This window comes from Salmo trutta, chromosome 11 (genome assembly GCF_901001165.1).
Source record: "Salmo trutta chromosome 11, fSalTru1.1, whole genome shotgun sequence".
In the NCBI taxonomy this organism is placed as follows: Eukaryota; Metazoa; Chordata; class Actinopteri; order Salmoniformes; family Salmonidae; genus Salmo; species Salmo trutta.
The window spans coordinates 9,143,907-9,159,774 of NC_042967.1; the positions used below are offsets into that span (position 1 = coordinate 9,143,907).

Genomic DNA, 15,868 nt, shown 5'->3' on the forward strand with positions numbered 1-15,868 from the left:
TTTCTTCAACCTCATGAGGTCTATTTTTGTGTTTTTGTATGGATGTCATTTTTTCTTCCCCTTTCCTAAATGTTTTATTTTTTTATGGTTTACCGCCCTGTACAGTAGGTGGCGGTATGCACCTTTAACAGTTTGCAAACTGCCGTAATACCGAAGAAGAAAGTGAACAGTGACCGAGAACATTTTCCACGTTAAGCGTTTTTTGGTTATTATTTAGACGTTTATTAACACCATTTAACTGCACAGCATCACATACTTACCTCATAATTCGCGTTGGAGACGGGACTTGGTTGATATATGTTATGTTGGTAACGCTAGCTAGCTGCTAACAATGGCTAACTGTATGGTTTTTCACACTCAAATAGCCTCCATTATGGAGGTATTAGCGAATGCAGCCGTGGCAGAGGTCTGTAAACTCGTAGACGACGACTATGCAGTGTTTCGTTTAGAAATAACTCAAAGCCAGAAAGAAAACAGGGCATTGCGGAGGAAACTACAGCTGCTGGAATTGAAGGTGGCACGGGAGCGCGCCCTTCCCAGTAGTGTCAAGATCCTCGACAGATACAGAGGAATGGCAAGAGGTACATTTAGCAGAAGGCTGAGGCTGCGGGGCCCTGTCGACCCGTTCCGCTCTGCGCATGTGTGACTTTAGATGTGTTAACCATAATTCCACTGATTATTTAGGTATCTTGCAAAGACAATATCATATTCTAACCAGATTATTGATTAGCTGCATTTACAATTATTTACTAACTGAAAATAATATGACGCATGGAACATAATCAATCGATCTATAAATAGTACATCAATAAGTTATGCTTAGTGTTACATCCTTGCCAATTCCAGACAGTGAGTACGTTGACATGCACAGTAATAATTCGATATTAAACTGATTATGGCAGTAGGCCAATTATGCAATAATCATGTAAACACACTTTATCTTAATCGGCATAATGTCCAATCGAATTAAGCATACGCCAATTAAATCATCTGGTTTTCTGAGCAATCTTTAATATTATTAGAGCATGTAAACACCTTAATCAGCGTTGTGGCTGTGTATTTGATCTGCCATGTGTTAGCAACAGCCGAGAGAACCTCCCTCTACACAAGTGAAGTCTGATTGATTGCCTTAATTCTGCTGTCAAACTTTTTCATTATGCAATCCAACATTTTTACTGGATATGTGTGCAACAAAAGTTCAACATTCACCTTTTCCTACTAGTTTTGTCAAGTCTATGCATACAATATGATGTATATGTTGGAGATACCCAATGTGTGCACCACACAGAACACTGCAACAGCAATGCTGTGAGGCAAATGATGCGTTCCAATGGGAATGAATGTACTTCTGGTGTCCCAAAACGCAATGACAATGTCGGTGTAATGGAGGCGTGAGAACTGAAAGTATGCATCTTAGAAGTAGTTTTCACATTACAAACTTTATATGTCCGAACTCTGAATCAAATATGCTGCCCAAAAATAACATGTGGTAGAGCATTTATTTTGATTGGCAATTTTCTACATTCATCAGAGTGCCATCGGGTAGTGTGATATCAGATGTCTCCATGTAAAGAGGATTATTAGGGAAATCGTTGTTCTTGTAAAACATGTCTACGTTTTAATCAAACTATTATATTAATCTGTACGGAAGTCCAGAGAGGACATATAAATAAATAAATCCCTCGTTATGACGATCACAACTTCATGACCACGACATAACAAAAGTAGTTTTGTAGAGCTCACGAGATATACTATAAATAGGAGTGGACACATTGATGATAGATTGACAGTGTGGCTGAGGTGATTGCTACACTAAGGGATGGTACATTTCATACCAACATCATGCTTTCATTTGTGTTTGGAGCTCATTATCAGTTTATAAGTTAGAATGTTAGCAAGCTAAATGTCCCTTACCTTGAGCTAAGAGCTCGTGGGGCCTCTATGCCCTGAACGAGCACATTCCCCCAGGCTGTTTGCCACCCCCAAGACCACAGTCAATCGCCTGCAAGCAACAACGCAGCTACAGAGCCTTCAAAAAGTATTCACACCACTTGACTTATTCCATATTTTGTTGTTACAGGCTGAATTTTCTCACGGATCTAGTTACAAAACCCCATAATGACAAAGTGAAAACATGTTTTTAGAAATGTTTGCAAATTTATAGAAAATGTAAATACAGAAATATCTAATTTACCTAAGTATTCACATATCTGAGTCAATACTTTGAAGAAGCACCTTTTGGAAGCGATTACAGCTGTGAGTCTAAGTCTCTAAGAGCTTTCCACACCTGGATTGTGCAACATTTGCCCATTATTTTTTTCAAAATTCTTCAAGCTCTGTCAAATTGGTTGTTTGTCATTGCTAGAAACCATTTTTAAGTCTTGCCATAGATTTAAGTAGATTCATGTCAAAACTGTAACTCGGCCACTCAGGACATCCACTGTCTTCTTGGTAAGCAACTCCAGTGTAGATTTGGCCTTCTGTTTTAAGTTATTCTCCTGCTGAAAGGTGAATTCATCTCCCAGTGTCTGGTGGACAGCAGACTGAAACAGGTTTTCCTCTTGGATTTTACTTGTGCTTAGCTCCATTCCGTTTCTTTTTTTATCCTGAAAAACTCCCCAGCCCTTAACAATTACAAGCTTAACCATAACATGATGCACCCACCAAATCCAATACAACACTTTGTATTCAGGACAAGAAGTGTATTGCTTTGCCACATTTTTTTCCTGTATTATTTAGTGCCTTGTTGCAAACAGGATGCATGTTTTGGAATATTTGTATTCTGTACAGGCTTCCTTCTTTTCACTCTTTCATTTAGGTTAGTATTGTGGAGTAATTACAATGGTGTTGATCCAGCCTCAGTTTTCTCCTCCTGTAACTGTTTTAAAGTCACCTTTGGCCTCATGGTGAAATCCCTGAGTGTTTTCCTTCCTCTCCGGCAACTGAGTTCGGAAGGATGCAGGTATGTGTGGGGTACAGCGTTTGAGGTAGTCATTTAAAAATCATGTTAACTTATTATGTGACTTGTTAAGCACATTTTTACTCCTGAACTTATTTAGGCTTGCCATAACAAAGGGGTTGAATACTTAATGACTCAAGACATATCAGATTTACATTTTTGTTGACTTGTAAAAATTTCAAAAACACAATTCCACTTTGACATTACGGGGTATTGTGTGTCGGCCGGTGACAAATTTTTTTTTTATTAAAATTGAGTCCATTTCAAATTCAGGCTGTAACAAAATGTGGAAAATGTCAAGGGGTGTGAAGGCACTGTAACTTGTCTAGAAGGCCAGCATCCCGGAGTCGCCTCTTCACTGTTGATGTTGAGACTGGTGTTCTGTGGGTAATATTTAATACAATTGCCAGTTGAGGACTTGTGAGGCATCTGTTTCTCAAACTAGACACTCTAGCTGTGCAGTGCTAACATAATTGATCATTAGAAAACCCTTTTGCAATTATCTTTTCAAAATGATAAACTTGGATTAGCTAACACAATGTGCCATTGGAACACAGGAGTGATGGTTGCAGATAATGGGCCTCTGTTCACCTATTTAGATTTTCATTAAAAAATCTGCCGTTTCCAGCTACAATAGTCTACAACATTAACAATGTCTAGACTGTATTTCTGCTCAATTTTATGTTATTTTAATGGACAAAAAATTTGCTTTTCTTTCAAAAATAAGGACATTTTAAGTGACCCCAAACTTTTGAACGGTAGTGTATGTCCTCTCTGGACTTCCATAAATCTGACTATCCACAATAATCACATTATTGTATTATTGTGTGCATGTAACTGTACTCTGCGTCAAAATGGTCAATAGAGTTGAGCATTGACAGTAGCTAACCTAACCATCTCTTTTCCCCCAATCACTCTCTCAGGTGAAGGACATCTTACTGGAGGCCACAGGAGCTTTGTGAAGCCAGCGGGACACAAAACATGGAGAGGTGACCAACCAATCACTGTTGATGAGGGGAGTAGAACCTCAACCCAGCACATTATAGTGATAGAGGTTAGTGTAATAGTATTACATCAAAATGGCCAGTTTATTTTAGAAAGGCTTCCCTCAGCTATTCACTTCCTTACATGTACATCCTCATTTATCTGCCATAGAGGAGCTTGTGAGACTTCCCTATGACATTGTTATCCAATTCAACTCATGTACCGGTATTAACCTCCTCTCTTCTTGTGTCAGTCTGCAGAGGCAGCAGGTCCTGGGGTCAAGCTGGAGAGGTCTGAAGGAGATGGGGACCCACGGCAAAGCAGAGACATCCAGCCTGGAGCAGCTGGGGCGCCCCCTGTAGCCACAGAGGACCCCACCACCACCCCAGCGTCCTCCAGGACCCGATGCAGCATCATGGAGGTCAGTGGAACGCCGAACGCCGCCCTCAAGTCAGAGACAAACACAGAAACAGAGACTTTAACAGGGCTGGGGCGACTGGACTGTCCTGCTCCTCGCTCAGAGTATTTACTTCACGGGAACCTGAGCCCGAGGACAGTTCTGTCCCATCGGGACTCAGGTGATGCGGTACAGACTTGCAATGATCTGTCCTGTTCATATGCTACAGAGACAGAGATGATACCTGGTGACATGCCTGTGGTATTAGATACACAGACTAATCCAATGAAAGTGGACTGGAACCAGTACAGTAGTAGTGTATACTCTGAAGGGTCCCTAGATAAGAAAGGAGAGGGTCTGGTCGCAGATGAGGTGACTGTGAAAGTGGAGGATGACGCTCCTCTGACATGGAATGCAGACGAGACTCAGTTACGAGGAGGACACTCGCATGGTAACGCTAGTGACTTCTTAGACTACAGGGAAAGCTTAGAGACCAATCTAAATGTTGTGACCCATTCCCCTTTTCACTCACTCAGGGATCGTGACCCAGTGTCCACATCGATGGGGCCTTCTGATTCACACGGCTGTGTCCTTTTTGATCAGGTGCTGAACTCAAACGACAGGACTAGGGCCCAGGCTCAGGGAGGGGGAGCCACATCAGGCAATAGTAAAGTGAAACGGTTCCTCTGCATGTTCTGTAACAAAGGCTTCAGCTGCCTACAGAAGGTGGAGATCCACCAGAGGGTCCACACAGGGGTGAAACCCTACAGCTGTACCCAGTGTGATATGCGCTTCGCTGAGGCTGGCAGCCTGAAGAGGCACCAGAGGGTCCACACAGGGGAGAAACCCTTCAGCTGTACCCAGTGTCATATGCGCTTTTCCCACTCGTCCAGCCTGAAGAGGCACCATAGGGTCCACAACCCTACATCTGCCCCCAGTGTGAGAAGAGGTTCTCCCACCAGAACCAGGTGAAAATGCATCTGAAGGTCCACACGGGAGAAAGGCCATTCACCTCTACCCACTGCAGGAAGAGCTTTTCAGAGAGGCGCTACCTCAGGATACACCAGCAGAGTAAACATTCCACTCGATAGCTTCTGACGTTTAGCTTAAACCCTGCATTAAAGACAAAGATTAATTTTTATTGTTGTCAGCAGAAAAGACCCACAGATGCATTTGGAATCAAGAGATGAACAGATTTCAGTGTTGAATATTCCTGGGTAGAATATTTCATCAAGACACTGTGTGATATATAAGACTAAAAAGTCTGTCACATATTGTGTTTGTACTGTGTAGGCTATATGATGTTCACAAATGCCTATTTCATTACTTCCATTAAACTACTTTCCCAAGACTCTTTTAATGGAAAAATGATTGCGGTTTGTCAAATTAATGGAGATTTTTCGTTTAGACGTGTATGTGTGGTTTTCATATGGTGTATTTAACACTTGTTTATTTAATAAACACAAAATGGGCCTTTTCATTCTTAGACTTTCATTGCGACTCGTTTTGGCCCTGTACTCCAGCACTTTGGATTTGAAAATGACTGAGGTTAATATGTAGACTGTCAGCTTTAATTTGAGCATATGTATTTTTATCCATATAACCTTTTAGAATTTTCAGCACTTTTTGTACATAGTCCCCCCTTTTTAGAGGACCAAAAGTATTGTAAATTCATTTAAGTGTATTGAAGTAGTCAAGTTTAGTATTTGATCCCACATTCAATGATTACATCAAGCTTGTGACTCTACAAAATTATTGGATGCATTTGCTGTTTGTTTTGTTTGTTTCATATTATTTGATGCGTCTTTCACTCATTATTCAAGATTCATTCAGGATTATCTGTAATCATGGTAGCATCCACATTAATATATACAGTTGAAGTCGGAAGTTTACATACAGTGAGGGAAAAAAGTATTTGATCCCCTGCTGATTTTGTACATTTGCCCACTGACAAAGAAATGATCAGTCTATAATTTTAATGGTAGGTTTATTTCAACAGTGAGAGACAGAATAACAACAACAAAAAATCCAGAAAAACCCATGTCAAAAATGTTAGAAATTGATTTGCATTTTAATGAGGGAAATAAGTATTTGACTCTCTCTCAATCAGAAAGATTTCTGGCTCCCAGGTGTCTTTTATACAGGTAACGAGCTGAGATTAGGAGCACACTCTTAAAGGGAGTGCTCCTAATCTCAGTTTGTTACCTGTATAAAAGACACCTGTCCACAGAAGCAATAATTCAATCAGATTCCAAACTCTCCACCATGGCCAAGACCAATGAGCTCTCCAAGGATGTCAGGGACAAGATTGTTTCCTACACAAGGCTGGAATGGGCTACAAGACCATCGCCAAGCAGCTTGGTGAGAAGGTGACAACAGTTGGTGCGATTATTCGCAAATGGAAGAAACACAAAAGAACTGTCAATCTCCCTCGGCCTGGGGCTCCATGCAAGATCTCACCTCGTGGAGTTGCAATAATCATGAGAACGGTGAGGAATCAGCCCAGAACTACACGGGAGGATCTTGTCAATGATCTCAAGGCAGCTGGGACCATAGTCACCAAGAAAACAATTGGTAACACACTACGCCGTGAAGGACTGAAATCCTGCAGCTCCTGCAAGGTCCCCCTGCTCAAGAAAGCACCTTTACATGCCCGTCTGAAGTTTGCCAATGAACATCTGAATGATTCAGAGGACAATTGGGTGAAAGTGTTGTGGTCAGATGAGACCAAAATGGAGCTCTTTGGCATCAACTCAACTCGCCGTGTTTGGAGGAGGAGGAATGCTGCCTATGACCCCAAGAACACCATCCCCACCGTCAAACATGGAGGTGGAAACATTATGCTTTGGGGTGTTTTTCTGGGGACAGGACAACTTCACCGCATCAAAGGGACGATGGACAGGGCCATGTACCGTCAAATCTTGGGTGAGAACCTCCTTCCCTCAGCCAGGGCATTGAAAATGGGTTGTGGATGGGTATTCCAGCATGACAATGACCCAAAACACACGGCCAAGGCAACAAAGGAGTGGCTCAAGAAGAAGCACATTAAGGTCCTGGAGTGGCCTAGCCAGTCTCCAGACCTTAATCCCATAGAAAATCTGTGGAGGGAGCTGAAGGTTCGAGTTGCCAAACGTCAGCCTCGAAACCTTAATGACTTGGAGAAGATCTGCAAAGAGGAGTGGGACAAAATCCCTCCTGAGATGTGTGCCAACCTGGTGGCCAACTACAAGAAACGTTTGACCTCTGTGATTGCCAACAAGGGTTTTGCCACCAAGTACTAAGTCATGTTTTGCAGAGGGGTCAAATATTTATTTCCCTCATTAAAATGCAAATCATTTTATAACATTTTTGACATGCGTTTCTCTGGATTTTTTGGATTATTTTGTCTCTCACTGTTCAAATAAACCTACCATTAAAATTATAGACTGATCATTTCTTTGTCAGTGGGCAAACGTACAAAATCAGCAGGGGATCAAATACTTTTTTCCCTCACTGTATTTCTCCCTTAACTTGCTCCCCCATCTTTAGTCCACTCAGCAGATCAATGCTCTCTGATCCATCTTGTATGGTCTCTTATTTGATTAGCAGCAGATCAGGCTTCCTATCCTACATGTCAAATAAAATAAAATGTTATTGGTCACATACACATGGTTAGTAGATGTTAATGCGAGTGTAGCAAAATGCTCTTACAGTCTACTGACTGTAAGAGAAACAGAGTAAGAGGATGTTTGATCAAGAAATCTGATATGAGCCCCCTGCTATGGAGCATCTTCTGATTGGGCAATGAGGGACTGCTATGAGTACTATGCAAACATGTTAGTTGATTTGATTACTTGACACTCTTTAATGGTGTGATAATTGAAAGGCATGGTCCCACACTTAGGATAAAATGTATCAAGATTTGGGCCGTATCCACAAAAAGTCTCAGAGTAGAAGTGCTGATCGATGATCAGTTCCCTACCTGTCTATATAGTCTTATTCATTATGATCTAAAAGGCACTCCTACTCTGAGAGGCTTTTTGAAAACGGGCCCTGACCGAATACCATTCAGCCAGTAGTTCACAATAGGCTCACCTCAGTAAGACTGTGTGTGGTTCTGTGCTGCTTAACTGGATCCTCTGTGGGTTCAGGAGGAGGTGTAGTCTGGTTGTCCTCCATGACCATGTTCCCCTCAGGCTTTCCCAGACCCTCCTCACACCCCTCCTCTTTCACCAGCAGCACCTCTGGACCCTCCTCCTGGAAAAGAGAGGTGATACAGATTACACAGACATGCACTCCTTCAGGTACGTACACACACAGATAATAAACACACTTTCAACATGGAGTGTTTACCCATCTCCACCAGGCGTGAGTTCTATACTGTAGTTATATAATTACTTGCTATTTGTAAACCCATCATGGTGTTGTGAATAAAAATAAATCAGCTGAAGCCTGGTAAAGGTCCATCCAGTCCTGCTAGTTATAGACCTATTGCACTTACATAAAATCTCTGTAAACTAATAGAAAAGTAGATTGTGGGTTGATTGCTGCATTATCTGGAACATAGGGATCTATTAAGTCCATCTCAGAGTGGATTCAGAAAAAGGTCTACCCTTGATGCATTGGTTACAGTTAGTACCTAGGTGACCAAAGCTTTGGCAATGAAGGAAGTGATGTCAATAGTATATTTTGACACATAAAAAGCATATGATACAATGTGGAGGGAAGGTCTACTGATTACACTGAATGGCATGTGTATAGGTGGGAGAATGTACAACTGGATTAGGGATTTGTTTGACCGAACCTTCCAGGTCAGGTTGGAATCGGAGTTATCAAGAGAATATGAGGTGGGAAATGGAACTCCACATGGTAGCACCATTAGTCCCACCTTATTCACGTTGATGATTGATGATATCTTAGGGAATATCGGACAGGGTATGGGGCGGCCTTAAATGCAGATGATGGTGCCATTGTAATAGATAAAAGGCAAGGAGCTGTTTTAGCAGCAGAGGAATGATCCTTATCATGGTGTTTCAAGTTATCTGTATCTAAACCATGTTCGCGATACAAAAAGATAAAGGAAGATGTCAGTGTTCGATTATATGGACAATGATTGGAAAGGGTAACAGAATTTAAGTATTTGGTGCAATGGTTTGATAAAAAGCTTACATGGAGGCGTCATATTACATGTATTGAGACTAAATGTAAGAAAGTATTCAATCTTATGAGGACAATAGTTGGGCATGACTGGGGGGCAGATAGGCAATCTTTTGGCCCAGAGATCGGGAGAAGGGTTGATGAATATGAACTCGGGGACCTTGTTATTGGGCCATCTGTGGCAATAGGAAATGTGCCACTGTGGTTTTATACAGGATTATACAGTATGTTGATCTTAGTCTTATCCAACGTTTCCTAAACTCAGTCCTCGGGACCCCAAAGAGTGCACGTTTTGGTTTTTGCTCTAGCACTACACTAAGCCTACTGGATGACAAATAGTTTTTCACCATGCAGAATAACTTTTTCCTACATAACATAGGTACAGCAGATCTCCTTATTGTATGGGACACTTTTAAATGTTAATCAAATCAATCAAATATATTTATAAAGCCATTCTTACATCAGCTGATATCACAAAGTGCTGTACAGAAACCCAGCCTAAAACCCAAAACAGCAAGCAATGCAGGCGTAGAAGCACGGTGGCTAGGAAAAACTCCCTTGAAAGGCAGGAACCTAGGAAGAAACCTAGAGAGGAACCAGGCTATGAGGGGTGGCCAGTCCTCTTCTGGCTGTGCCGGGTGGAGATTATAACAGAACATGGCCAAGATGTTCAAATGTTCATAGATGACCAGCAGAGTCATATAATAATAATAATCACAGTGGTTGTAGAGGGTGCAACAGGTCAGTACCTCAGGAGTAAATGTCAGTTGGCTTTTCATAGCTGATCATTGAGAATCTCTACCGCTCCTGCTGTCTCTAGAGAGTTGAAAACAGCAGGTCTGGGACAGGTAGCACGTCCGGTGAAAATGGCATAAGGAGTTTATCTTAAAAAGGAAAAAGAGGAACTAACAGTACAAATAGATAGCTATAAAAACAGTACCATAGAGGCACAGAATAAGTTAGAGGAAAAACAAATAGAAATGGAGGAACTTATTCAAGAAAGATCAAGTGTAATATATTATAAAAATAAAGCGAACTGGATGGAATATGGGAAAAATGCACCAAATATTTGTTTTATCTTCAACATAGAAATGATTCACCAACTTACAGTTTGAAGGAGGAAGCAAAGTACTTTAAGCATATGTTTTAATTTCAGTCTTCTCCATTAAAAAGGTATTGTAGGATATTATTCATCCTAATTAGACAGGTGTTTTACATGGACAATACATTGGAGATAATATACAGTGCATTCGGAAAGTATTCAGATCCCATGACTTTTTCCAAATTTTGTTACGTTACAGCCTTATTCTAAAATTGATTAAAAAAATGTTTCCCCTCATCAATCTACACAAAATAACCCATAATAAAGCTAAAACTGTTTTTTAAAATCATTTTAAAAGGCTTATGTAAATAATACTAATGTAAATAAGGTATGTTTTTATTTTTAATACATTTGCAAAAATGTCTAAACCTGTTTTCGCTTTGTCATTATGGGGTATTGTGTGTAGATTGATGTGGAAAAACCCCAATTTAAATAGATTTTAGAATAAGGCTGTAACATAACAAAAGGGGGGGGGGAATCAATGGGTCTGAATACTTTCCAAATGCACATTAAGACAAATACTGGAAACAAAAGAACACTATGACATTTTTTTGGAGGGGGAAACCAGGTCTGGTATTCCTTTGGTAAACGCCTTTGATAAAGTACGACTGGAATTTATATATAAAACGCCTGGACTATTTTCATTTGAGAATCTTATACAATGGGTTAAAGTTATGTATAGTAAAAACAGCAGTAAAATAGTAAATAATGGCTACTTCTCTGAAAGTATTAAATTGTCAAGAGTAAAACAAGGTTGTCCACTATCGGCATATCTATTTATTGCCATCGAAATGTTAACTTTTAAAATCAGATCCAACAATAATATCAAGGGGCTAGAAATCCAGGGCTTAAAAACAAAGGTGTCATTGTACGCTGATGATTCATGTTTTCTTTTAAATCCGTAATTTGAATCCCTGCACTTAAAGGATCTAGATAATTTTTCTAACCTCTCTGGATTATAACCAAATTATGATAAATGCCATATTACATCTAAAAAAAAAAATATACTTTTACATTACTGTGTAGTTTCCCAATAAAATGATCCGACAGTGAAGCGGACATACTCGGTATTCATATCGCGAAATAAATAAATTCTCACTACGATACATTTTAATAGAAAGTTAGCCAGATTAGATAAGATGTTGCTACCATGGAAAGGACAACACCTGTTGTGGAAATAATTCTTTAGTCATATCCCAGTTTACCCATTTATTTATGGAAAAAAAATCACCCTGACTAATTCTTTAGTCATATCCCAGTTTACCCATTTATTTATGTTCCACTTTATTTGGAATGGCAAGCCAGGCAAAATTAAAATGGGCCTATTTCTATTATGAATATGAATTCGGAGGGCAGAAATGATTAAATATGAAAACATAGTGAGAGGTCCTAACGGCTTCAGTCATACAAAAACTATACTTAAATCCTAGCTGGTTCTTCAGCAGATATGTAAAAATGGCTCATCTTGTGTTCAAGAATGGCCTTTTTCCATTCATTCAGATTGCAACCTCTCACTTTCAGTTATTTGAAAATGAAAAGATCTCCATAATATCGCTATTTTTAAAACAAGCAATAGAAAGCTGGTTGCAATTTCAATTTAATCCACCAGAAAAAAAAACAGAACAAATATTAGAACAAATACATGACCAAAAGTATGTGGACACCTGCTCGTCGAACATCTCATTTCAAAAATCATGGGCATTAATATGGAGTTGGTCCCCCCTTTGCTGCTTTAACAGCCTCCACTCTTCTGGGAAGGCTTTCCACTAGATGTTGAAACATTGCTGCGGGGACTTGCTTCCATTCAGCCACAAGAGCAGTAGTGAGGTTGAGCACTGATGTTGGGCGATTAGGCCTGGCTCGCAGTCGGCGTTCCAATTCATCCCAAAGGCTTGTGTGGCCTACCACTTTGTGGCTGAGCCGTTGTTGCTCCTAGACGTTTCCACTTCACAATAACAGCATTTACATTTGACCGGAGTAGCTCTTGCAGGGCTGAATTTTGACTAACTAACTTGTTGGAAAGGTGACATTCTGTGACGGTGCCATGTTAAAAGTCACTGAGCTCTTCAGTAAGGCCATTCTACTGCCAATGTTTGTCTATGGAGATTGCATGGTTGTGTGCTCGATTTTATACAATAGCCGAATCCACTAATTTAAAGGGGTGTCCACATACACTACCGTTCAAAAGTTTGGGGTCACTTAGAAATGAAAAATATACATGAAATTAGTTGAAAAATTAATAGGAAATATAGTCAAGATGTTGACAAGGTTATAAATAATGATTTTTTATTGAAATAATAATTGTGTCGTTCAAACTTTGCTTTCATCAAAGAATCATTTGCAGCAATTGCAGACTTTTAGCATTCTAGTTGTCAATGTGTTGAGGTAATCTGAAGAGATTTCACCCCATGCTTTCTGAAGCACCTCCCACAAATTGGATTGGCTTGATGGCCACTTCTTACGGTCAAGCTGCTCCCACAACAGCTCAATAGGGTTGAGATCTGGGGACTGTGCTGGCCACTCCATTATAGACAGAATACCAGCTGACTGCTTCTTCCATAAATAGTTCTTGCATAGTTTGGAGCTGTGCTGTGGGTCATTGTCCTGTTGTAGGAGGAAATTGGCTCCAATTAAGCGCCGTCCACAGGGTATTGCATGGCGTTGCAAAATGGAGTGATAGCCTTCCTTCTTCAAGATCCCTTTTACCTTGTACAAATCTCCCACTTTACCACCAACAAAGCACTTCCAGACCATCACATTGCCTCCACCATGCTTGACAGATGGCGTCAAGCACTCCTCCAGCATCTTTTCATTTTTTCTGCATCTCACAAATGTTCTTCTTTGTGATCTGAACACCTCAAACTTAGATGTCTGTCCATAACACTTTTTTCCAATCTTCCTCTGTCCTGTGTCTGTGTTCTTTTGCCCATCTTAAACTTTTCTTTTTATTGGTCTGAGATTGCTTTTTCTTTGCAACTCTGCCTAGAAGGCCAGCATCCCGGAGTCGCCTCTTCACTGTTGACGTTGAGACTGGTGTTTTGCGGGTAATATTTAATGAGGCTGCCAGTTGAGCACTTGTGAGGCGTCTGTTTCTCAAACTAGACACTAATGTACTTGTCCTCTTGCTCAGTTTCGCACCGGGGCCTCCCACTGTTTCTATTCTAGTTAGAGACAGTTTGCGCTGTTCTGTGAAGGGAGTAGTACACAGCGTTGTACGAGATCTTCAGCTTCTTGGCAATTTCTCGCATGGAATAGCCTTAACTTCTCAGAACAATAATAGACTGAGTTTCAGCAGAAAGTACATTGTTTCTGGCCATTTTGAGCCTGTAATCGAACACACAAATGCTGATGCTCCAGATACTCAACTAGTCTAAAGAAGGCTAGTTTTATTGCTTCTCTAATCAGCACAACAGTTTTCAGCTGAGCTAACGTAACTGCAAAAGGGTTTTCTAATGATCAATTAGCCTTTTAAAATGATAAACTTGGATTAGCTAACAAACACAACGTGCCATTGGAACAAAGGAGTGATGGTTGCTGATAATGGGCCTATTTACGCCTATGTAGATATTCCATTAAAATCTGCCGGTTCCAGCTACAATATTCATTTACAACATGAACAATGTCTACACTGTATTTTTGATCAATTTGATGTTATTTTAATGGACAATTTTTTTTGCTTTTCTTTCAAAAACAAGGACATTTCTAAGTGACCCCAAACTTTTGTACGGTAGTGTACGTTTGTATATATCATTTATTATGGTTAAATTCAAATATACTAATCGATTAAAATAAAAATGGAAAATTTTTAAAAACAGTGTAATCTTTGTAAATTATATCATAAATAGGACTGGTGGAGTTGTCTCGCACATGCAGTTAACAAAAATATATGGAAATGTCTGCTCTATCCAAAATTACAACCAACTGATTGCAGCATTGCCACAAAAAATGGAGGAGGCAAGTGGAAATGGGAGAAGGTAAGGAACTTGTCTGTCGGCCGTGCATTAAAGACCAACATTTGCTAAAGAAAATTGTGATAAATAAAAAAGTAAACCAGTTTAATTTGAGGACCAAAAAATGTACAGCTGCACCATACGAAATAGTTCTGGATGTACTGATTCCATGGCACATGGTTTATGAACTGATACACAAAATGACGCCGGATTCAAATCAATTTAAATTATTATACAGAATTCTTGCAACCAATGGAATGTTACAGTGGCTTACGAAAGTATTCACCCCCTTGGTATTTTTTCTATTTTGCTGCCTTACAACCTGAAATCAACTTTAATTCAAATTTTTTTTTGGGGGGGGGGTTATATCATTTGATTTACACAACATGCCTACCACTTTGAAGATGCAAAATATTTTTTGTGTAACAAACCAATAAAACTGAACTTGAGCGTGCATAACTATTCACCCACCCAAAGTCAATACTTTGTAGAGCCTCCTTTTACAGCAATTACAGCTGCAAGTCTCTTGGGGTATGTCTCTATAAGCTTGGCACATCTAGCCACTGGGATTTTTGCCCATTCTTCAAGGCAAAACTGCTCCAGCTCCTTCAAGCTGGTGTTCTCAATTGGTTTGAGGTCTGGGCTTTGACTAGGCCATTCCAAGACATTTAAATGGTTCCCCTTAAACCATTCGAGTGTTGCTTTGGCAGTATGCTTAGGATCATTGTCCTGCTGGAAGGTGAACCTCCGTCCCAGTCTCAAATCTCTGGAAGACTGAAACAGGTTTCCCCCTTATAGAGAATTTCCCTGTATTTAGCACCATCCATTCTTTCAATTCTGACCAGTTTCCCAGTCCCTTCCAATGGAAAAACATCTCACAGCATGATGCTGCCACCACCATGCTTCACTGTGGGGATGGAGTTCTCGGGGTGATGAGAGGTGTTGGGTTTGCTTCAGACATAGCGTTTTCCTTGATGGCCAAAAAGCTACATTTTAGTCTCATCTGACCAGAGTACCTTCTTCCATATGTTTGGGGAGTCTCCCACATGTCTTTTGGCGAACACCAAACTCGTTTGCTGATTTTTTTTTTCTTTAACTTGTTATGGATAGGGGGCAGTATTTTCTCTTGGCTGGTTTGTTGTGGTGCCATATTCTTTCCATTTTTTAATAATGATTTAATGGTGCTCCGTGGGATGTTCAAAGTTTCTGATATTTTTTTAACCCAACCCTGATCTATACTTCTCCACAATTTTGTCCCTGATCTGTTTGGAGAGCTCCTTAGTCTTCATGGTGCCACTTGCTAAGTGATGTTGCAGACTCTGGGGCCTTTCAGAACAGGT

General features: G+C 40.3%; 1 protein-coding gene across 2 annotated transcripts; it reads left to right on the forward strand.

Moving 5' to 3' along the window:
• The first annotated feature begins 43 nt into the window (after positions 1-43).
• On the forward strand, positions 44-5,820 carry LOC115201873 (zinc finger and BTB domain-containing protein 18-like). Of its 2 annotated transcripts, XM_029765755.1 has the most exons (4): positions 44-581; positions 3,883-4,013; positions 4,197-4,364; positions 4,877-4,945. In XM_029765755.1, exons 1-4 carry the CDS (start codon positions 332-334, stop codon positions 4,883-4,885), a joined length of 558 nt encoding a protein of 185 aa, XP_029621615.1. In that variant the 5' UTR covers positions 44-331; the 3' UTR covers positions 4,886-4,945. The 2 variants fall into 2 exon arrangements, with proteins under 2 accessions (XP_029621615.1, XP_029621614.1); XM_029765754.1 differs by having other exon boundaries at positions 4,197-5,820.
• The last annotated feature ends 10,048 nt before the right edge of the window (positions 5,821-15,868 follow it).

What these genes read in the sequence shown, in the direction of transcription:
- LOC115201873 (XM_029765754.1), top strand. Translation starts at nt 332, where the DNA reads ATGGCTAACTGTATGGTTTTTCACACTCAAATAGCCTCCATTATGGAG. An exon ending in ATACAGAGGAATGGCAAGAG is followed by an intron (nt 582 to 3,882) that starts GTACATTTAGCA and finishes TCACTCTCTCAG; the next exon opens with GTGAAGGACATCTTACTGGA. An exon ending in AGCACATTATAGTGATAGAG is followed by an intron (nt 4,014 to 4,196) that starts GTTAGTGTAATA and finishes TTCTTGTGTCAG; the next exon opens with TCTGCAGAGGCAGCAGGTCC.